Source organism: Equus asinus, chromosome 22, assembly GCF_041296235.1.
Source record: "Equus asinus isolate D_3611 breed Donkey chromosome 22, EquAss-T2T_v2, whole genome shotgun sequence".
Taxonomy (NCBI): Eukaryota; Metazoa; Chordata; class Mammalia; order Perissodactyla; family Equidae; genus Equus; species Equus asinus.
The window spans coordinates 58864116-58887674 of NC_091811.1; the positions used below are offsets into that span (position 1 = coordinate 58864116).

At 50.2% G+C, this 23559-nt stretch overlaps 1 protein-coding gene across 2 annotated transcripts; it reads right to left on the reverse strand.

Annotated features, from left to right (window-relative positions):
- Positions 1 to 574: 574 nt before the first annotated feature.
- On the reverse strand, positions 575 to 21703 carry MYO1A (myosin IA). 2 transcript variants are annotated; one of them, XM_014843968.3, is made up of 28 exons: positions 20438 to 21703; positions 18686 to 18819; positions 18439 to 18554; positions 18071 to 18165; positions 17779 to 17883; positions 17520 to 17566; positions 17325 to 17388; positions 17021 to 17119; positions 14903 to 15006; positions 14641 to 14788; positions 14051 to 14169; positions 13881 to 13967; positions 12443 to 12508; positions 12185 to 12289; positions 10117 to 10179; positions 9713 to 9913; positions 9318 to 9544; positions 8767 to 8967; positions 8411 to 8504; positions 7776 to 7925; positions 7597 to 7665; positions 7079 to 7153; positions 3232 to 3363; positions 2378 to 2484; positions 1855 to 1987; positions 1592 to 1744; positions 1286 to 1413; positions 575 to 962 (listed from the first exon to the last, which is right to left on the reverse strand). In XM_014843968.3, exons 2-28 carry the CDS (start codon positions 18797 to 18799, stop codon positions 839 to 841), a joined length of 3126 nt encoding a protein of 1041 aa, XP_014699454.3. In that variant the 5' UTR covers positions 18800 to 18819; positions 20438 to 21703; the 3' UTR covers positions 575 to 838. The 2 variants fall into 2 exon arrangements, with proteins under 2 accessions (XP_014699454.3, XP_070350639.1); XM_070494538.1 differs by having other exon boundaries at positions 18686 to 18873.
- Between the last annotated feature and the right edge of the window lie 1856 nt (positions 21704 to 23559).

Consider the following 23559-nt stretch of genomic DNA (forward strand, 5'->3'; position numbering starts at 1 on the left):
AGTCAGTCATAGGGATGGGGGAGATCCTGGGGTGGGGAGCCTCCCTTGTCAAGTGCCACCAGCTGCAGGCCCCAGCTGCGGGCCAGCAATTAGCAAGATAACTGTTGGCAGCAGCCCGGCATCTCAGGTGTATGGAAAAGTGGGTGCCGGCAGGCAGGTGTGACAAAGCCCAGTGCTGAACTTGGGGCCGGTGGGGGCAGTGGGGCTCCTGGGTGCGGAGACCCTGCATTCCCCAGCTTACCTCGGCCCACATGAGCCCTCCAGCCTCGGGCCTCTTTCAGGCTAAATATCTCCAAAGGATCCCAGTCTATGCCAAGACATGGATCCTCACTTCTTCCCTCCAGGGACACACTTAATGAATCAGCCCATTGGCCACCTGCGACCTGAGCCCCATCCCCACCCCAGTCTCTCCAAACCCCTGCCAGAGCTCAGCCGGTCAAGGAGCCCGAGACAATTTCCCTTCTTTTCCATTCTTATTATCTGTATTAGCTGGCTCCAAGGAGCCTGAGGGAGGGAAAGGGGAGGAGGGAAGGGGGTCTGAGCACAAGTCCTTGAGAAGATGGGGGAACAGAGATCCACCCACACTGACCAAACCTTTGGGAAGTCACTTGTTTTATTAGCGGGCAAAGAGGCGGAGGGTGGGAGGAAGCTAAGTTTGGAGAGAAGACTGGAAAAGTTTGGGAGAAGAAAGGTCCTCTTCAAGGGTTCTTCCACCCCTGAGCCCCACCCCACGATCAGAAGGGTTAGACATGAGATCATCCCCAGAGGTGTGTGGGTGGGGTTGGTGCTGGTCCTGCAGCAAGAAACTGCTGAATCTCGAGAGGTCCCCACCTCCTCACTATACAGCCACTTCCAGGTGATGACTCCCCTTCTTCTTGCAGCTAAGCTTGCCGTTCCCACCACCCCCAGGGCTCTGGATGACCTTGACAGCCACATCGTTCTCCTTGAACCTCACTGAGAACCTGGAGAGGGAACAGACAGAAAGGCAAAGCTAGCGCTCTTATCCTCTCACTCCTAGTCCCGTAATTTTCTGATGGCTTCCCCTCCCCTTCTTGAAGCAGGTCCATCCTCCTACTCCCCTGTGCCCTCCCCCCTCCCTCGGGCCCCTCCCAGTGTCAGAAGACTCAGGGACCCAGAAAACTTGGGTCGGGAGACTAAGAAACCCTTCCAAGCCCTGTCCTGACACTGTGCTTCACTTCTGACAGCACGAAGTTGCCCGGTCACAATGACTAACAGCTTGGTCATCTGCCCCAAGCCGTCCCTCTCCCCCAGCTCATGGCCTTACTCGTCAGTCACTGTGATTGGAAGCTGCCTCTGCGTAGCATTCAGCACAGCCTGGTACATCCTGGTCAGCAGCTCAATCACATGCTCGCTGACCAGCAGGAAGTCCCCCTTGGAGCCCACTGATGATATCTGAGGAAGGGGAAAAAATGGCAGAGAAGGGATTCATCTTTTCTCCTCAGGAGCACCCTGAGAGACATCAAAGGCACAGAGAGTGAGGTCTGGTCCCCATCACCTCCAGCCCACTGCAGCCCCGTGATGCCCACCACTTTCTCCAGTCCGAGGCCCTGCCCCCACCCAGTTCTGATACCTCACTCAGATGCAAGGTAAAAAGCCCATCCTTGAAGCTGGTGACTGACACCCCAGCCACACTGTCCAGCCCAATGACTGTTTTGACCTGGGAGTTCTTGGCATCTGCGAGAATCACATGCCCCTTGGTCAAGAGGAGAATTCTAGAGGAAATCTAGGGACAGAACAGGAAAGAGTGAGGAATAGCGGGTGTCACCCTCACCCTTCCAGCTACCACCCAAGGCTCTGGATCAGGCTGTGGGAGTTCAGGATGCAGGCCTTCACCTTGCCGTTGCCACGATTGACCTTTTTCACAGTCTCTGCCACCAGAACAGGCCCTTCCTCCTTGCCCTTCAGCTTCTGCATCTTGGGGTTCCCTTGAAGCCCAATGTAGTCACCGTGGAATGGAATGGGGACACTGAGGACACACAGGAGGTATGCAGTGGAGACAAGGTCCTTACCGCTGACCCCCAAGGCCCTGCAAGGAGCCCCCCCCCACTGAATTCCCATCTTCATCCTCCGGTGCCCCTTCCCCCATCCTCCACCACGTCCTCTATCTCAGCAGTTCTCAGAGCGTGGTCTGGGACCAACCTCAGCATCCCTCGGGAACTCGTGAGAAAAGCAAATTCTTGGGACCCACCCCAGACCTGCTGAATCTAAGGATGGGGTGCAGCTATCTGAGTGTTATCCAGCCTGCCAGATCATTCTGAAGCACACTAGAGTTTGAGAACCACTGCTCTATCCCACCTGGGGAATCTTCTCTTTGCTCTTGATGAAACTGACTACACAGAGTCTGAAAAGCCCTCACCTCTGGGGGTATGAAGCCTTCTTGCCCTTGAACAGTTCACTGGCACAGAGCTTTTCCCTCAGGATCTCTACCTGCTTCGGAGACAGCTGATCCCGGAATTTCTTGCACTGCGAGTGGGGAGGGGCAGGGGCTAAGACCACGGAGGAAGAGGGCAGGGCTGGGGAGGGAGGTGAAAAGAACAGCAAGACGTAGAAGGAGAGAGGTAAGGACAGGAGAAGAAGAGAGACAGAGGGAAAAGGATAGGCACTAGACACTTCAGAGAGGGCAGGGGCTGGAGGAGCACTGGGGAGGAGGGATGCTTGGGGAGGGAGGATGCTGGGGAAGGGAGACTGAAACAATCAAACACAAGCCCCCTGAGAACTCTGCCCAGCACACAGCACGAGGCCTAGTCCCAGACAGGTACTCAATAAGTCTTTCCTGAATAAAGGAACTCCGTGCTAAGTGAAATCAGCCAGACACACAAAGACAAATATTGCATGATTCCACTTAGATGAGGTACCTAGAAGAGTGAAATTAATAGAGACAGAGAATAGATTGTAGATGCCAGGGGCTAGGGGAGGGGGAAATAGGGAGTTATCGCGTAATATGTACGGAGTTTCCATTTGGGACGATGAAAAAAGTATGGAGATGGATGGTGGTGATGGTTGCACAACAGTGTGAATGTGCTTAATGCCACCAAACTGTATGCTTAAAAATGGTTAAAATGGTAAATTTTGTTGTGTATGTTTTACCACAATAAAAAAGAAAAAAAATGGTAGAAGAGGCAGCAGAAGAGGAAAATCAGAGGGAAGAGAACAAAAAGACAAAGGAGAGGCGAGGACCCTGGCCCCAGGAGGGGCTGCTGGACCACTCACCTTCCACCGGTAGAAGAGCTGCTGCAGCTCCTGATTGGTGCGGGTGAAGCACCTGTAAGGGGCCGTGGGCCAGTTTTTGTCCAAGACACTGGCAGGCAAGTTGTTCTTCAGCCCCAGGAGGAATTTCCGTGCCTAGGTTGTGAGTAGGGGGATGGGGAGTAGAACGATGAGAAGAAAGACCTCTCAGCAGGCAGACTCGCACCCGAATCCTGCCACGTAAAAGGAGCAAGGGCACTCATAGGGAGAAGCACAAGTGGACCTGAGGAGATGGAAGGGAGGCATCTCCTGGGTCTCTTTCGGTGTGAAGTGTAGGCTTGAGGCTGGGCAGTAAGCATGAATAGGAGATTGAGGGGAGAGCAGGATTAACTCTAAGCAGAGACCTGCTACCCAGGCAGTGAGGTGGGAGGAACCAATATAAAAACTGGCCTCAATATTTTGCTCCTGGAGCTTCCCATTCTCTCAGCTCACAATTGCCTACAGCAGGCTGCCACTGCGTTAGCTATTAGACAGGTACCAGACATCCCCTCCTCTCTGATCAGTTAAGCCCAACATCTCAACCTGGCATTGAGTCCTCTCCTGAGAGCCCAACCTCCTGTCACAGGCTGCCCTGCATTACCCTGGCACACCAGCCAGCCAGGACTCCTTGTCATGCCTCTGCCCAGCCCACGCATGACCACTCTATGCTCAGCTTATGCTGCTCTCATCTCCGCTCTGCCACCCCAGATTCTCCCCATCTTTTGAGAGGTAGCTCAAAGCCCTCCTGATTCCCTGGGCCAGGGCTGCCTCTCCTTTCTTTGAAGCCTCATAACACTTTGTCTAGACTTCTGTTTTGGTACGACTGTTATTTGCATGGAAATCTTCTTCTAGACAGGGAGTCCTTGGGAGTCAGGATCCAAGGTTTTGAGTTTTTTCACCATTCAGCAGCATTTACTGAGTGTCCGCTCTGTACCTGGTACCGTCCTAGGTGTGGAGGCCCAGCAGGGAGGAGAGCAAACCAAGTCCTCATTCTCACTGACCTTACATTCCACTGGGGGTGGGGAAGGAGACAGCCCACAAGCAAATAGACATATAATGGAATGTTCTATAATTATACTTGCTGTGATGCAAAAAGGCAGACCATGAAGCAGGAATGAGGGGTAACATATTTCAGAAACAGAAAGACAGCCAGAGTGACGGGACTAAACTGAGCAAGAGGAGAGAGGATGAGAGGGTTGGTCAGTCAAGGATGGATCAGGAAGAGCCTTGTAGGCTGTGCAAGGACACAGGCTTTTGTTTGGAGTGAAATAAGGCACCATTAGAGAGTTTCAAGGGGAAGAGTGACATAATCTTACTTAACATCTTTTTTAATTAAGTACAATTTATTTTCTTATTTCTAAAGTTTTAAAACTTGCATAAAAGTTGAAAAAACATTACAAGCAACATCTGTATACCACACAGCCCTCACATAAATTCACCAAGTGATAATGTTAACATCTTGCCCTGTCTGTGTGCTCTCTTTCTCTCTCTAACACATGCATACATACATACAAATGCGTATAGATAAACACACACACAGCTACAAAAATCTTTTCTACTATATCATCCTAAAGTAGATTACAGATATCATGACATTTTCCCCTAAAACTTAAGCATCCATCTCCCAAGAACTGGGACATTCTCTTACACAATCATAATTCCATCACCATGACTAAGAAAGTCGACATCAATCACATACACTCATCCAACAGCATTGCATACTCAAATTTCTCCACATGTCCCTTATAAACTTCTAAAAATAGCCTTTGTAGTTTTGCTTTTATTGTTCCCATTCCAGGATCCAGTCAAGTTTCACCCGTGGCGTCTGACTGTTTAATCTCCCCCAATCTAGAACAAGGACTCTTCAGTCTTTATACCCCAGGGAGCACCTAGCACCCTGTCTGTTTACGGGATAGAATTATTGAAGGTAGAGAAAAGGACTTGATCTTGAGCACTTCCAAGTTTTTGGAATTTTTAGGAAAACTTTTTACTAAGACGTTAGGTTAAAAAAGTTAAAATACTCTCCAGGAATTATCCCAGCTCTTTGCACCTTCCACTACAGATTTAGGGGGCTTGCTCTAATCGCCCTGGAGTCCCCAGGCCTGGGTCTGGTTTGATTTAATTCAACAACCATTCCTAAGTATCCCCCATATTCCAACTGATGTGGAGCCTCTGAGGGTTTTCTTTTTTAATTGTTTGTTTTTTCTAGATCCAGAAAGTTCTTCCCTATGCAGCCCTCCTAGGGCCAAGGATGCCTGGGTTGCCCAGGCCTCTACTGGGGAGCAAGGAGGCAGGCCTCGGCAGTGGTTAAACTCGAGTCAAACAGTTTGTATCCCAGCTCTACCACCTACCAGCTATGGGATCTCTAGCAAGTTATTCAACTTCTCTGGGCCTTAGTTTTTTACCTTCAAAATGGGGGAAAGAAAAGGGCCTACCTCACAGAGTTGTTGAAAGCATTAGAGTTGATGCATGTAAAGGGCTTAGTGCATGGTAATGTTCAAAAAATATTAAGTATTAGCATTAGCTGTAAGCAAGGCGATGGCAAAATATAGACTAGTCAGAAGGCCTGGGGGAATCAATGCCCGGGGGCCCCTGCGCGTGTGCTTCTGTAGGGAGTGTGATTTATCGAAATACTGGTCTAAACCCAACAGCTCCTGGGGTGACATTGCGCAGATGCCTGATCACATACACGTGGAAGAGGGGCCAGTCAGGAGACAAGAGCAAAATCAGACTCTAGGTCTCAGGTATGTAGCAAGAGAGCACGTACTCCAGAAAGACAGACACCCTGGAGCCAGCCTGAGGACAGACCAGGCAAGGGAAGAGGCCTAGGAAGCTGGAGCTTCCCTGGGGAGGGGGAGGACTCCATGAAGGCTGGGGGAGGCAATGAGGAGGCCCAGAGCCCACATTCCTCAACACGGCGCAGGGACTCAGCCTCTCCAACAACAGAGGCGCTCCAACAGATGTGTCTCACGTCTGCACGAGCAGTTAGTAAGAGTCCTGACAAGCGTCCAAACCCGAATCAGAGCACGTCGGTTCTAATTTACCCCAGCCCTCTGTCCAAGATCTCCCGCTCTTCCTCCGGCTCTCTGGCCCTTCCTGAGGTTTCACAGGAAGTGCTGCTCTCTCCCTGTCTGCTTTCCCTCCGACACTTCTCAGAGGCACCATCACATGGGTTGGATGTCTCTGGAAATCACCCTTCTCTCTCTCTGTTTTCCTCTCACTGGAAATTGCCCGTAGTTTGAATGTCCAGGCCTGGTCCCAGCTTCTTCCTGCCCACCCTGACCCAGTCCTCTAGGATTAAGATTTGTCTTTCCAAAGTTTTAATTTCTGACTCGCCTGCTATTGTTTCAGAAGAGACAGAAGGAAGATATGATACCTCCACCTTCACCCTAACCTTAAAATGGATCTTGAAAGGTTGGGTTAGTTAACCATATGTGTGTCCTCACTCTGCTCTTCAACAAGGCTCAGCCTCCTCCCCACTGAGTCTCACCTCAACTGTTGTTAGCCATCCAGCCCCAGGTGTCTTCTCAGGCCTGGACCAGTTGGTGGGTGTGCTGGGACCCCTTCCTGCCACAAAGTTGCCTGCAGTGCCCACTCAAGCCAAAACGCTCTCTGATTCTGCCCCCAGCCGGAGTCACTGAGGCCTGCTCCCTGCGGGCTGCTGTCCCACACCATGCCCTCTTCTCCTGGGGCTTAAATAAGTGCATACAGAGTAAGGAAGCTCTTGGGAAAAAGCTTTGAGTCATCTCCTCTCAAATCCCACATCTTCCTCTTCCAAACTCATCCCTCCCTCCTCCACCCCCCATTTCCACCCTCGACCCCCACCACTTACTATGTTCTTGTAGATGAAATTTGCCAAGGTGAGGGAGGCCGCTGACCGGAAGTATTTTCGATAATTCTTGCGGACCTGGCAGGGACATACGAGAAAGGAGCCAAAGTAAAGCTACAGTTAGACCTAGAAGATAGAAGATAGACCTAGAAGACGTCTACTATTTTTCAACCACACAAAGAACAGAGTAAGATAAAGAGCTGCGACTGTAGCTGGAGCGAGGGAGTAAAGTCAGACAAGGTGGCAATGAGGAGGACACTCAAAGCAGAAGGCACAGCTTTGCTGCCAAGTCAGAGACACAGCCAGGCATCTATACAGATCTCCCCAACTTGTGTCCACACTGGGAGCAGACACAGACACAGATGCGCCATAGCTCTGGATCTCCCAGAGCTGTGTCCTGGGTGCAGGCGGGACTTGCTCTCTGCTACTCTTTGTCCCCAACAGGTGGCACAACCCAGGAGGAACCATGTGGGGGAGGGAAAAACTTGTGGGGAGGAAAGCCCTCTCCCCTGCCCCATTACCTTCCATCCTCTCACAAAAGCCTGGATCAGCAATGTCGATGCCTTTATCTTCCCATAGCGTTTCTTTTGCTGTAGAAAGCAATGGGCCTATTAGAAAAACTCCACCTCCTGAACCATGTCTCCCACTTCCCATTCTCCTATTAGAGTGAGGGGGATGGGACTTTGGGGGTAACTGGTACCATGTTGCCTCGAAACCAAGCAGAAATGAGGATCTGACTCTTGCGCATCAGCTGGTAGTAGGTACGGCAGCGCCAGCCTCGGTATGTTTTCTGTATGAGTGTGGCCAGCTGCTGGAGTCGAAGGCGCCTCTGCTCTTCCAGGTAGAAAAGCTGTGGGAGGCAGGAGTGTGGGACAGGGAGGCTGGCCTGGAGAACAGCGCTCTTTCTTCCTGTACCCCCAGCACCAGAGGTTGCCCAGCGAGTGTTTTTTTTTCCATCATTCCCTTGTCTTCTTAGTTCATTCATTCATTTAACAAGCATCTGCCAAGTTCTAACTCTGTAGCAGGCACTGTGCCGGGTTTGGAAACTCAGACACAAGTGGCATATCACCCTGAGCCTTAAATCTTGCTTCAGTCAGAGGCACCAGAGCAGGCTGTGAAGCACGTGTAACTCCCGGGGCTCAGGGAGGGTGGGAGCCCAAGGATTAGTTCCCGGGGGTAAAGTCCCCGCAGAGAGGAGACTTCCTGACCCACTCTCCATTCCAGGTTATGGATGCTCCCCTCCCCTCCAGACTTTCTCTTGGTGGGGGGTGGAGGGGACTCTCTGACTCTTCCACCTCCCATGCCCACCAAAAGCAGGTGCACTCTCCAACTCACAGTCTTGGGGCTTCTAATGAAGATCTTTGTCTTCCCAAAGGCCAGCTCCTCTGAGGACATGCTCAGTTCCCCCAGGACCTTCTCAACCCCCTCCCTACAGGAGCAGATCGCGAAAGGTGCTGAGGGGCATCCCAGGGGAGATCCTCTTCCACATTTTCCCTCACCCTCTCACCCTGGGAGAAGCATTCAGGGTGCAAACAGACTTCAGAGCCTCTGAAAAGGGACCGTTAAATTTATCTCCCCAAGTATCCAACCCCCCGAGCTTCAGCAGACGCACACGGCATCTCCTGTGCCCTTCCCACGGATGTTCCCCGCACTGCCCTTCCCTGCTCCCCAGTCTCCCCACTGAATCTCACCGCTCTCCTCCGTTCCAGCGAGGCCAAGTGCTCCGGCTCAGCAATCGGTACCTCTCCAGGAAGGGCCCGTATAGCTGGCGGTAGGCGTAGCCAGCCCGCCGCACCCGCACATTTTCCAGGAGCCCCAGGTACCGAACCTGGACTGCCACCAGCTCCGAGGAGAACTGACCTCGCTGCTGGTGCTCATTGGGCTTTATGCACCTGGTGGGAGGTGGGCCAAGACAGAGGCTTCAGGAGCTTCCCCTCTGCTGGTGTAACCCACCCTAGTCTCTACACCCCTATTCTGCACACATTCCCAAGTTGAGAAATTTCAGAGGAAATGGGCACACTGGCCGTCCTAGTTTCACTCACTATAGCATGGTCCCTACCAAAGTCTGATGCCCTCCCCGCTACAGGACTCTCAGCTCTTCATCTGGCTCTGTTTTCCATGAGTAAAGAGCTTCTGATACCCTTATTCCAGACATGTCTCCCACGTGGATGTTCTAGAGTGCATGGACCCTGCACATGCCATCACACGTGTAGCATGTTCCCCTGTGTGCCCAGCATGTCACCTGATGTAGTTGGGGTTCTTGGAATATAGGTTCTTCATGAGTATGGCCACAGAACTCTTGAACTGGGCCCCAGCAGTTGGGGGGCGTTTGAGAGATGCCTGCTTGGGATCACCCTCTGGGAATAAGGACCGAAGGAGGGGGTGCTGGGCATTCCACATGGCCTGGGACAGGTCCCGGAAGAGTAAGTCATTATTCTTGTCGATGAAGCCATTCACGCTGTATGTCACCTGCAGAGGAACAGCTATGGGTTTGGAGAGCCCATGACCTTGTCCCAGCACTTGGCCCTCCTAGTCTCATTGTGAAGTATTCTATATTCTCATCTCCCCCCAATTCCTCCCCCATTGCATTCAGCCTATCCTAGGCCCAGCTGTTACCCTCCAGCCCAGCCATATCACCTTGCCCGCATAGTGGCAGATGCGGAAGCAGCTGAGGCCCATGGTGTGGTCATACTGGTGCTGGGCGTTCTGGGTGACTTTGCTCTCATAGTGACCATGCTTGGAGAAGAGTTGGTTCAGCTTCGCTAGGAAGGTAGAGTCACTGACTACTCCAGGCCGCAGGCACTCCTCATCCAGCATGGCCAGGATGCCTTGCTGATTCTACCCAGAGAACGAGATCAGCCCAACCTAGACCTGGTCCTCCAAGATGTCCATGTCCTCACTGCTGCCCCTCTGCCCCCTCACCTTTTGCCCTCTTTACAATCCTTACCACGCGAGGCAAGGGGAGGGAGGAGAGAGAGATAGGGGAAGGATGTTCAGGCAGTCTGCAAGGGGAGGTCCCAGGAAAGAGAAGGATAACGCACATGCTCAATGAGGTTACAGATGATGCCATTATCAAAGTAGTCCACCTTTGTCCACGGTATGCCCTGCAAGGGGAGACAAATTACAGGCAGCAGGTCCAAGACAAGTCTCCAAAGACCTCACCAGACCCAGGCCCCCTCTCACCCACCCCACAAAGGACTATCAGAAAGCTCTACAGTTCAGAGGGGTCCTGGTGTGGTTTCTATTTACATCCCCATCCCTCCAAGGTTGGAGGAGAATTTGTGGGGTGGGTGGACAGACATATGGGAGGACCCACATGTGTGAGAGAGGCGACGCAATGCAGAAAGCCCTGTAGGTGCTCCAGGGTGGAGAGGGAAATGTAATATGTTGGGTGAAGATTGGGATAGGGGTTACCCTACTGTGGGAGTGGGGCAGGACCCTTGAGTGGGTGGAAGAACAAATGGCCACACTGCTCTGGCAATGAACTATGGAACCAGAGCACACGAGTGAGTTTAGCCTCAAACAACAAAGCTAATTTGACACATCTTCAAAGACCTACATCAGTGATTCTCAAACTTGAGTGTGCATCACAGTCACCTGGAGGGCGTGTTAGACCACAGAGCGCTGGGCCCACCCCCAGAGCGACAGAGGCAGCAGGTCTGGGACTGGGCCCAGGAACCTGCCTTTCTAACACATTCCCAGGGGATGCTGATGCTGCTGGCCCAGGACCACACTTTAAGAACCACTGATCTACATGGTACTTTGGGACTGTATAATTTTTTTTAAGAAAAAGCAAGAACGGTACAGAAGCAGGAGACCCAAGGACAGTCATTCTCCACTTTAGGGATTTGCTGCATATCAGGCCTACAAGCAGGAAAGCTCCTGAACCCAGCCAAGGGCCAGGCCTCCCAGGTTCCGGCCAGGCCCAGGTGTGGCTGGGGAACACATGCCTCTCTTCTTCCTCCCTCACAGGTCTTCAGGGAATGCAGAGTGGAGCTAAGTTGCCCTCTCACCTCATCCCAGAAATACCTTCCCCAATTGTTAAATGAATTATGATATCCTTACAATCCCATGTGAAAAAGCATCTTTATCTACTTGACACAGAAAGATCTCTTGTTAACTGATGAAAGTACGGTGTAGAACTGAGTGTAGTCACTGCCACTTGAATAAAGTTTGTGGAAAAACATGTTTACAGATTTACTCGTCTACACATAACAGGCCTCTGGAAGGAGGGCCCACTTCAGGTGCCTCTACCTGGGGCGGGACTCGGAGGCTGGAGACAGGCTCGGGGGGAGACTTTTCTTGATACTTTTCTTTAAGCTTTTTGAATTTTGAAGCATGGGAATGAATTACCTATCTATCTGATAATTTAAAATTTTTAAATACAAACATACAAAACAACTGAAAAAACTTTTCCACCCATTGTGACCACATTGTCTGAAATTCTGCCACAACAGATTCCCGAGAGCTCACAGGGAGCAGCCCTGGGAGCGTTTTGACGAGTGAGACTTTCAGCCATTCACACTTGGGACTGGATGAGCTCAGTCAGAGAGCTTTTCTAACACCTAGCTGCAGAAAACAGGAGTTTTCGCGGAACAGGGGAAGGAGTGCAGAAATTTTGAGCCATGGGGCACTTCTGGTGAGGAAGTCTTGGATCAGGGTGCTACAAGAGGGGATGGCGACATCAGCTAGGGCCCGGGGGAAACAAAGGATTCTGAGACATTAGAGAAGGGCACAGAAAGGGATGTGTAGGGTGCCAAGCCCAGGAGAAATGTCCCTTCTAAATGTGGCTCGCAGTCTGCCACAGGCCAAGCACAGCTGTCACTTCCCTCTTCTCAGGACTCTCCCCCCACACACACACCCTTCCATCAATCTGGCCCCTTCCTTGCCTGGCCTGGAGTGGGAGGATGGGGACCTGGGGCATGCAGAGCAGAAAATTAGGGCTTCTTGGTAATGCTGGAATGTTCAGCTGTGCAAGGGAAACTTTTCATCCTCTGTGTTCCCATCTGGGGACAACTGAGAGGAAATGGTGATCAAGGAGATAGAAAGACCTGGCGTGTGCCTAGAAGTCACATCACAGAGGGAACGTGGAGAGAAGGCATTGTTTACCTCTCTCTTATATTCCTCTTGCTCCTCTCTCAGTGTCATCTCTATGAACACCTGCTGTAGCTTCTCATTGCAGTAGTTGATCACAAATTGCTCAAAGCTATTATCCTGCAGGAGGGGACACAGGTTAGAGAAAGAGACCAGCTCAGCCCAAGAGACTTCCTCCATCTCAGCCCCACCTCCCCTCTCTCCCATCCCCACTTTGAGCTGTCACCCTAACCCTAGGGAAGCAAGGTATGAGGTTGGGTGAAGCTCTCTCACCTCTAATATTTCAAAGCCGTAGATATCCAGGACCCCCATTACCTTCTTCTTCTCCCCGGTGCCCACCTGAAGAGGAAAAATAGATAAATCTGAGGACAGGCCCCCTCTGCACACCAGGCCAGGCCCTTCTGGGCTGGATGTGATGGAACAGGGGGCAAATAGAACTCAGGTGAGCTTGACCGAGCTGGTAAGGAGTTGGTGTGACTTATTCTCTCTCCTCCTCAAAATGCTGAAGGACAAGCAAAGAGGGAGGAATGGAGGAAAAGGAAGATGCAAATAGATTCCAGGTTGGTGTTCCCATGGTACAAAGTAGAAAGACATTAAAATCCTCTCGGGAAAATAACCATCTCTTATATCTGTAGAGCATTTTACAAAAAAATTTATGTTCTTATTTCATTAATCCTTATCATAACTCTATAAGGTGTGATTATTCCCGTTTTACAGATGAAAAAATCAAATATCAAAAGGACTAAGCATTTACCAAACCTAGACTCAAAATCCCATTTTATCCTGCTGCCTTCCGGTAATAGCTTCTAAATTGATGGCATTTTCATGTACATAATTGTTTAATAATAGCTCTATTTTCACCTAATACACATAACATAAAATTTACCTTTAAAGGTATACAATTCAGTGGTATTTTAGTATATTCAAAGGGTGTACAACCATCACCACTACCTAATTCCAGAGCATTTTCATCCTTTCAAAAAGAAATCTACCCGTTAGCAGTCACTTCCATTCCCCAGCCCCCCAGCCCCTGGTAACCGCTAATCTATTTCCCATCCCTATGGACTTGCCTATGCTGGACATTCCTATAAATGGAATAATACAAAATGTGGCCTTTTGTATTTGGCTTCTTTCACTCAACATGTTTTCAAGATTCATCCATGTTGAGCACGTATCAGTACTTCATTCCTTTTTATATCCAAATAATATTCCATTGCATGGATATACCACACTTTCTTTATCCATTCATCAGTTGATGAACTTTTGAGTTGTTTCCACTTTTTGGCTCTTATGAATAATGCCTCTATGAACATTCATGTATAGGTTTTTATGTGGACATCTGTTTTCAATTCTCTTGGATATATACCTAGAAGTGGAATTGCTGGGTCTGTGGTAACCATGTACATAATCTTATCTGACCCTGACCAAACCCTGTGAAGCAGGTAGGCATTAGGGTCCCATGTCCCAAATCAGGAAGCTGATGCTCAGAGCCTTTGCAAAATTGAAAAGCTATACGACTAGTAAGTAGGGGATCCAGATAGTCGAACTCAAAAACCAAAGACATTTCCACAACACACTACCGGAAGGAACTGTAGCTTACCCCTCATCCTTCTTACTCTGTTCCTCTCAGAACCCAAGGTATGGGGCTGGTGACCAGGGCAAGAAAGGTGAGCAGGCAGGAGAGTGCTGATGGAGGAGGGCAATCTCTCACCTTGATACTCTTGTTGATTCGATTCACTATCCAGTTGAAAAGGCGGCTATAGATGTTCTTAGCCAGAGCATCCCGAGCATACTGAGCCTGCAGGGCAGGGCCAGCCGGTTAGAGTGGCAGCCACAGAACAGACTTGAAATTAGCCCCCCCCACCCCCGTAGGACCCCTACCTGGATGACACTCAGTGCAGTGACCACTTTTTCTTTGGCTGTCTCCATGGTCCTCGAGCACAAGGCTCTCTCCAGTTCCTCTGAATTCAAGCCCACCATTTCCCCAATCTCCTCAATACCTGGAGTGATGAGGAAATACAACATGGCCTGAGAGAGGGCTTTCTCCCAGGGAGGGAGGGAGGGCTGGTGCATGAACTGCTAGGAGACTGGCGTCCCTGGGTCTTGCTGGGGAAGTCCTGACCCTGGAGGAATCTCTAGGGAGGAAGAAGGGAGAAGAGAGATATGGACACTTTGCATGCATTATCTACTTTAATAAGAGAATCTCCCAAAATAGGTGTAATTGTTTCCATTTTGCAAAGAATCCACTGAGATTCAGAGAGGTCCCAGAACCAAGATCTACCAAACTTCAAAACCTCGTTCCAATATGCCTCCCTCGGAGTTCTACCTGAGTATGTTTGGGGAAGAACTCAGGAGCAGGTTGAGTGGGACTGAATCCAAGTGAACTCAATTATGCTGGAGAGGAGGAAAAACAGAAATGGCAGTAGGAGATTCAGGGAGCTGGTTGGGGGCTCCAGCAGGGTAGTACAGACCTCTCGCATTACGGATGCCACTTGCGGATATCCCATTGGCTTGGAACTCGTCTACCAGTTCCACATTCCCCAGCTTCAGCACCAGGGCCGTCACCTCTAGCACCTGTCGAATCTCGTCCTCCGAGAACCCAATCATGGCCATTGCACTCTGAGGGAAAGAGCAGAAATCAGAGGCTGTCCTGAGGGGCCAGTCCAATGCCTCCCTTCTCAAAGCCAGAGCGTGAGCTCAGGGCATGACCTAAGGGCCCACCTGGGCACCCACCTGTACGGCTTTGAAGTTAGAGGCGTCATCCATGCCATCCACACTGGACACTTTTCGGCTCAGATAAGCATAGCTGATTGTGTCTTTCTCCAGCTTCAGGGCCTCTGGGAGGGCCAGTGTGAGGGAAGAGGTTAGTACACGGGTTCTCTGGAGCCCTCCAGCCTTGACCCTCACAGCCCTTGCCCTACGTTGACTCATTTATTTATTTGAAGGTTCTTCCCTGCCTCCTTTGTTTTGGGATCATTAATTCCTATAATGATAGATAAATTTTTAAGTAGTATTTAGGGTTTGGGTGTTCATAATTGTTGGGTTTTTTCCCAATATTTATAAAAGAAAAGCCTCATTCTACTCTACTCCCCACCCTCAGGGTGCTAAACAATAAAAACCAACAAGCAAACCCTCCATCCTGCTCAAGTCTCCAGTTCTGTAAGGACAAAGGAGAGGACAGACAGATGAGCACATATATCCCACCCGTCTCCAGCCACGACACCTCACCCTTGGCCTGGGTTAGCACATTCATTATTTGTTCACTAGGCACTGACAGAGCATCAGGTACTATGTTCTCCAACCCCAACCCCTCTTCTGGAAGGTCTTCTCTGACGTTGTGAGGACGAGCCAAATGGCTCTCGTGTTCCCCGTGGTGGATCTCTATCCCAACCCACAACACACAGGCTAGGCTTGGTTTTTCTGTCTCTCCCACAAATGAACAATTTATGTGTTGGGCTTGTGCTTTTCATCTTTATGCTCTATGTGCCTGGCTGGCATGCAGGAACTTTTTTCTTTTTAATAAACAAATCAAGGGAATAGTCAAAGCTGTTCACCTGAGATGGAAAGGAGTGGGTTAATCGTGGAGCTTGAGGGATATCAATATCTGTCATTCAAGTGATCTGAGAATCAGGGAGTGTCCCTCAAACTAGGGTTTAATGGCAGCTTCCCCTGAGACACAAATTTTGAAACAGGAGTCTGCTAAAGAGGGATGTCTGGATGGAGAAGTCAGAAAGGCCTTGGGATGATGACACCAGGGAGGCCCTGCCTGGACTCAACTTGAACCAATGAGTGGCAGAATCAGCCAGAACAAGACACTAGTGCCTATGATTCAGACAAACTGAATCAAGACTATTAAGCCAGGAGGGAGGATGAGACCTGTGGGGGCTCTTGAACCATAGAGATCTCCAGAAGGAGAAAAGGAGATAGGCACAAGTCTAGCATAGAATAACCAGAAACCAAAGGGACAGGTCCTTGGGGGCCAGACACCCACAGTCCTCCAAGCCAGAGGGGGAATTAGGAGGCAAACTCTGGCACGGCCTGAAGTCCTGCCATACCCCGCTGTGATGTCCACCCAGAGAGACCTTGGGCCTGCCCAGCATCCAGGCTGGGATGGTCTCTTCCCCAGGATAAGGTAAGGTGCTCCATGCCTTCTGCTTCTATAGCCACCTACACGGGCCTATCGGCACTGATCACACTGTATTACAATGTATCTATTCACACATCTGCCATCCCTAGAAGACCGTAGGTTCTGTGAGGACAGGGTCCATGTCTTACTCAACTCTGTGTCCCTAGAAGCCAGCACAATGTTCAATCATAGTAGGTGTTCAAGAGATGTTTGATGAATGAATAAATGGAACCTTCATAGAACTATGTAAGAAGAGGAAATCAAGGACAGGGTTCTGGCTGAGGCAGATGTAGACCCAGAACAACTTCAGTTAGAGCTCATGGAAAGTTCTTGAACACTTGCAACACCCTATCCTGCCTGATTTACTGCTGAGCTATCAATAAAGTCACTTAAATCGAAGATAGGAAAGATGGTAGATGGAAATGAGTATTCCATTTTTGAAGCCAGCTTGGGGAAAGAGGAACTCAGCAAGACAGAGGAGAAAGAGCAGTAAAGACACAAGAAGACTTATTCCTAGCAATAAAACCCAAGAAAAGGAAGAAAACACAGAGGTCAGGGGATTTGTTTCCAAGAAAGGGTGGATGACATTCAGGGTGGGGAATGCAGGCAGGAGGAGTCTGAGGGGCTCAAAGGAAGGGGGCTGCAGGGACCCAGAGGGGACGGGGGTTCTGGGGATTGGATGGAGGTTGGGGACGTTCTGCCATGTGTCTGGGGCAGGCACATACTCAGCAGCTGTGCATCTGCTCCAGCCAGTAGCTGATAGAAGATGTGGAAGTTCCTTTCTCCTTCAAGCTGCTTCACCACTCGGGACTTCTCAAGCAGATCTGGCAGAGAATTAGAAAATAATGTTCTGAGGGCCTGGGAGATAGCACACCTTCCCTCCAATTCTGTCCTCATCCCTGGTGTTGCTAGTGTTTGGGAGGTCTGGTAGTCTAAGATTCCTCCTTCCTACAGTAGCAGATTAGCAGAAAGGGACACTGGGGGGCAGGCGGAAAAGAGAGGCAGGGAGTGGAACGAGGAGACACGTACAGTTTGTGATGACGCCACCGAGGGGGGATCCCTTGAAGTCAAACTCAATATCCATGTATTTTCCCTTCAGAGACCAGAGAGAGAGACTTTGCTTCCTCCTCCTCTCACCACCCCGTCCAGGAGGGGTCTGTGCCGTGTTGCTCCCTCTCATGCCCCCACACCCTCTCCTCCCAGGCCGGGGAGATGGTCACTCACAAATCGAGAGGAGTTGTTGTTGCGAATGGTCTTGGCATTGCCAAAAGCTGCAGAGACAAGGGGAGAGGAGTGAGGAGGCTGAGGGGAGGAGCGGGTCTTAGAGAAGGGAAAGGAGGAAGGTCTTCTGTCATCGTGCCCATCTCAGGTTTTTCAGGCTGAACAAGGGCAGTGGTGTTGGAACTCTGAGGAAGAAGGCCCAGGGCTGGGTGACTCTGGGGCAGTTGGCGGGGAGTGAGAGGGCAGAGACTGGAATTCTCACCCTCCAGCACCGGGTTTGACTGAAGTAGCTGCTCCTTCACGGAATTCACCTGCTCCCCCTTCCCACAGACGGCCGCCACGTAAGACATCACCAGCTTACTAGCCTCTGTAAGAGAAACCCTCATGTGGACCCCCCACTCTCCTTGGCGTCCCTCATTCCAGCACCTCGCACCCCTCAGAGTCAGAAAAACTGGGAAGGAATTTGGGGGGTGGGGCAGGACTAGGCCTGGACTGGAAAGAGATAAGGGGGGAGTTCTAGCAGTGACTCCTGGCTCCCTAGCCAGGTGCCTCACCCGTCTTCCCCGCTCCACTCTCGCCCGTGATGAGGATACACTGGTCTCGGTCCCGGTCCTTCAGTGACTGGTACGCCACATTTGCCAACGCATAGCTTTGGTGGGGGGGGAGGGAAGAATTGGTTGATGTCTAGTATGGGACCAGTCCAAGACACCATCTTTCACTCGATCCTCAGCCCCCAGATGCATCCACCCTCCCACTCAGACCAGACTCAAGCAAGTGACCGGTCTAGGAAGGGGCCTCCAGAGGGCCAGGGGAGGAAGGGACAGCTGGAGAACCTCCTTTAGGAGAAAGGATAGGGAAAATTAGAATGTCTCATCGTCAGGAAGCTGGAGCCCTGTCACCTTCCCTTGGTCCCTCTACTCACATATGGGGCTTCAGCTCATAGAAGGTATAGTCCCAGTATTTGGCAATGAAGTCCGGGCCATAGATAGGCAGCTGTTGGTAGGGATTCACTGAGACCAACACGTTCCCAATGTAGGTCTGGAGCCGGGGAAGAAGGTAAAGGGAATGAGCGGGGTGGAGGTTGGGGGTCGGGCTGGGGAACGGGGCAGTGAGAGCACGTGAACTCTCTGGCCACACATCCACAGCCAGGGGCACCCATGTGCACTCACATAAATCTCCCTGTTTTCATAGCGCAGCTGGAGGTTCTTCAGCAGAGACTCCTGTTCCAGGGGTTCCAGGAGCACGAGGTCCTCCACCCCCACGGAACCTTCCAGGAGAGTCATATCCAGAGGGGCTATTGATTCTGGGAGTAAGAGGGGCAATTTGCTGATGTCTGCTCAGCTGTAGGAGCCAGTAACTGTTTGAAGGGAGAAAGACAGAAGGGCCTCAGACAGCCTTCCTCTCCCCTCAAGCCCTGGCCCTAAGGAGTGCCCCCAACGAAGGAGAGCCTTTGGACTAGCCCAAGCTAACTGTGGGAGGCTGCGGAGACTCCCCGGGAGGTGAGGGGATCCTCTGCTCCCTGGGTCAGTGTTGGTGGGGGTAGGGCAGAGGCGGGACATGACCACCTGCCTCTGACCTCCAGGGTGCGGAAGGCACCCAGCAGGCAGCGACTGGAGGGGCACAGCTGTGCTTGCAGGAGAGGGCTGAGGAGGAAAGGGCAAGCAAAGCTTTCTGCCGCAGCCGGGCGCCAACAGCCCTCTCCCTCCTGCACCGAGGCCCTGGCCAGGGTCCTGACTCCTGGACTATTTGCCCCCAGTTATCCTCAACTCCCTACCTCTGACAGCCCCTATTTCAGTCACCCAGTCCACCCATACCCATTAAATTTTTTTATTTTATTGAGGTCATATTGGCTTTTAACGTTGTGTGTAAATTTCAAGTGTACATTATTATATTTCAGTTTCTGTATAGACTGCATTGGGAGACATTTTTTAAATGGGGACTGGACAAGGTGATGAGTTAGAGAAGAGGCAGGCATTCCTCCATAAAAGACTGGAATACCCCAAAGGAAATGAAAGTGAGTTTGTTTCCCCAACATCAAATAGTTGCCAGGACCTCTGGATGTGTCTACACATCTGTCCCTATTTTTTCTATCTCCAGCTTTTACATCCAATCCTGCAACCTTCTGTCATGGACTTTGCCCCTGAGGGACACACCCAGCTTTTTAGTCGCTGGTGGGAATGGAAAGGAGGAACTGAAAGAGGAACAGAGAGCATTGTGGGACTCGGCCCCCATGCAGCAAGCACATGGCAGGTACAACCTAAGGAGAAAGCCCAGCCCTCCTCAGTCTTTCCTGTGGGCCTGAGTAGGCAGGGTGGCCTGGTACAGGGCAGGATTATTAGTGCAATGGTCAGTGCCACTCCCTAACAGGAACAAAAGAGCCACATCCTCCTACTCTCCTGCATCACTCAACCTGGGCGGCGGGGGTGGGGGTGGGGAGAAGCAGGAATGGAAGGTGGGGCAAGAAGGGAGCACGGGCTGCCTCCTCCCCTCACTCTGCTTTCCCCAAGCTCCAGGGAAAGAGAGCACTTCTCACTTCCTAGAAAGACACAACTGAGGGAGCAACGAGAATACTGATAACAGCAGCCTCTAGCAATCACGTAGCATTTACCATGGGCCAGGCAGGGCTCTAAACACTACATATACTAATTCATTCGATGCTTACAATATCCCCATGAAGGAGGCACTATTATTATCCCACATTTTCCAGATTTAAAAAAGAAGAAGTTTTAAAGTAACTTGGCAGGGAAAGGTGAGAAGCAGAAGCAGAAGCAGGGCTGGGAGAGGCATCTTCTTTGGATTTGGATTTGAGGGGACTGGGAATGTGATTGGTTGGAGATGGGGAAGGAGAAAGGAAGCAGCCCCCAGTTGTGGCAGCCCAAGTTGTTAAAAGAGGAGCAGTGACAGGTCAAGGCAGGACTTACCCAACACTGGGACTAGGGTGTAACTTCAGTGTCCCTTGGAGAATGGTGGATGAAATCCCAATTTGACAGGAAGGGGGCATAGGAGTCCCAGGCCCCAAGGGTAAGAGGTGCCTTTGTTAATGGGAGCTGTCCATGGTGTTGGGGAAGCCAGGAAAGAGGCTGCCCTCCTCTTGCCAGTCTCCACTCTTCTGAACTTTCTCTGTGCTGCCTCCTCCAGCCTGGGCTCCCCGTGCCAGTTGAGCCAGGAAAGGCCAGAGACTGCTCAGCACAAAGTCCGAGGCTGTTCCTGCTGAGGGTGTGGCTCGCTTAACCCTTCGCAGGCCCAAAGCCCCAGAGGGAGACAGTCACAAGAGAAAGCCCCCTCTAGGTAAGAAAAGTTATCTAGCTGGCCTTAGCTGAGGGGCTCAAGTAGAGTTCTTCCTCCATTGCCCCCCAAATTTGGAAATGAGAGCAGAAGAAGTGGAATTTCTAGCCAAGAAAAAGTTTTTCCAGAAAGTCAGGAGTTTTGTCAAGGAGAAAGGTAGGTTGGGGTGTCCTCCTAGCAAAGAAATGGTACCTCTCTCAAACCTATCCTTTCTATCTTATTGGGAGTAGGGGGGGTGTGAATAACATTACTCGGGGAACTAAGCAGACAAAATTCCCAAATTCCTCTCTACTTCCCTCCCCCCACGAATTGGACCCCAACACACAGACCTAAAGACTAAAGTTAGTAATAACCCCTGGCACTTGTAGAGAGGCCAGTTTCACTGAGCTCTCATCTGTGTCATCTCACTGCAGCACATCACACTGGAGGTGGGCAGTGCACTCACTCCATTAAAGAGGGAAATTAGAGTCAAACACTGAGGCTCAGAGAGGCTAGACCGTGTGCCTGTAGGTCCACAGGCAGTATATGGCAGAACCAGGAACAGAATGCAGCTTCCTGATCCTAAGTTGGCCACAAGTTTCAGCCCAAGTCCTGGCATTTCTAATTTTAATCCTTCTTCTGTGCTAGGATACTGAATAAGACTCGGGGATGTTTTCCTGGGCACCAGCCCAGCTGGAAATAGCTGCCTCCGATAGATAAGAAGCTTATAAAATCCTATTTTCTAGGGTACCCCCTCATCCACCCAGAAAAATTCCTAAACAGCAGGCTCCCTCTGCCCACCATCCTCTCTCCCAGGCATGCACAAAGAGAAAATTAGGTAATTACAGACACTTAGCTAAAGATAGACTTGATTCTCCAACTCCCAGCCACAGCTGCTTGGTTCAAGGTCCAAACTCTATTGCTCTCACAGCGGCACTGTGCATAAGCCTGGCCCATCAGCAGTTCCATTATCAACCTGCCCTTACGTAATTTATTGATCTACTATATATATTTGAAAGTGGGGGAAAGGCAAGGAAAAGAGAGAGAGAAAAAGCTGAGTGGAAGTGACATAGGAATATAATCCTATATCTAGGTGGAGCAGGATCACAGTATCAGAGGGAGAAATGACAACAGATCCCCTATTTTACAGTAGAGGAAACAGACCTAGAGTGAGAAACCACTTTCCCAGGATCACATCACTGCAAACCTGGCAGAGCTCAGACCAGAACCCAGCTCTTCTGTTCTTCAGCCCAGGAATCTGCAGCCGTCTACACCTGGGGGTTTATCTGTGTGTTCACCCATTCACTTGTCTATTGAGTGCCTACTGTGTGCTCACACGAGCGAAGTGACCCTACAATGAAATGGCAACCTCAGGCTTAGAAAGAACAGCTGAACATCACAGCTAGGGTGACCAAACATCCTGGTTTGTCTGGGACCTGAGGTGAGTTCTCTGGACACGGGAATCTGATGCTAAAATTAGGAAAGTCCCAGGCAAACTGGGATGAGTGGGTCACTCCAAATTAACAAAGTATGAAATACGCACCCAAGTCATCTGGAATTTCAAGATCTCTCAAAGCATCCGGGGTGGGGAGAAGCATGGGGGATGCAGGACTGTGATCTGCTTCCCAGGAGAAACTGAGCCACCTGGAGCTTATTAGTCTTCCTCCACTCCGACTCCGAAATCTCCTTCCTCGTCCCCCCATTAAAATTTCTAGTCCATGGAGGGAGCATGAGGGAACTCTTAGGGGTGATGGAAATGCTTTACGTCATGATTGTGGTGGTAGTTACACAACCATTGACCATCTCCATTTGTCGAAACTCAGCAAAATTTAAAACTGGTGAATTTTATTATATATAAATTATACTTCAATAAAGCTGGCACAAAAAAAAAGGACAAATCTAAATCCTTTAGTGCTGGTTTCTGAGAGGTGGGACAGCAGCAATCTGATTAAACTGATCCACACTCACTAGTCCTCCCAGCGATATTCACCTTTTAAAAGTTGTTACACAATAAAAACTTGTCTTTTTTTATCCTCACTAAAACCCTATGATGTCATACACCTAGCAATTATGCTTTAAGTTTTTATTAATTCAACCATTAATGATCACCTATGTCTCTTATTTACCTAGTACAGTTTTAGAAGGGAGAGGAGAAAAGATGTCATTAGTGTGCATTAATCTACATAAGTGGACATATGGTCTACATCCTGTTTCTCCCTATTTCTGTCTTTCAAAAACGGGCAATGGATTTCCATGTAGTCTAAATAACTGAGAAAAGAGGAGACGGTACAGAATTAAGGCCAATGCTATAAGGGATTCCCAGAGCAAAGAAAACAGCCCAAACATAAAAGATGGAAAGTACCAGACCCCTATGCAGAAGCTGGGCCAAGACATCAATGAAGTTTTTAGTCTGTGGCCCTAATGCCCACTACAGCCCTGCTCCCTCTCCTACCCTACACCCCACAGCTGATGCACGGGGCTTTCCCTCACCCCCATGGAGAAACAAAGACATGCTTTATGCCATTAAAAAAAACTAAAGTGCAATCAAGGTAGCCCCCTGGACCAGGGATAACCTATACATTGTTCTCCTATGAGAGCACTGTGAGACAACCTGCTACTCCTGCAGGAATACCCCTTAGAGTTCCAGCATCCTGGGAAATCATCCAGCCAAAGGATGGAAGAAGACCAAGACAGACCCAGGATGGGGAGCAGTGGTTAAGAAAAAAAGGAAAATAGATGGCAGGCAAAACCGTCTCATTAGAAAGGTGAAACTGAGAAG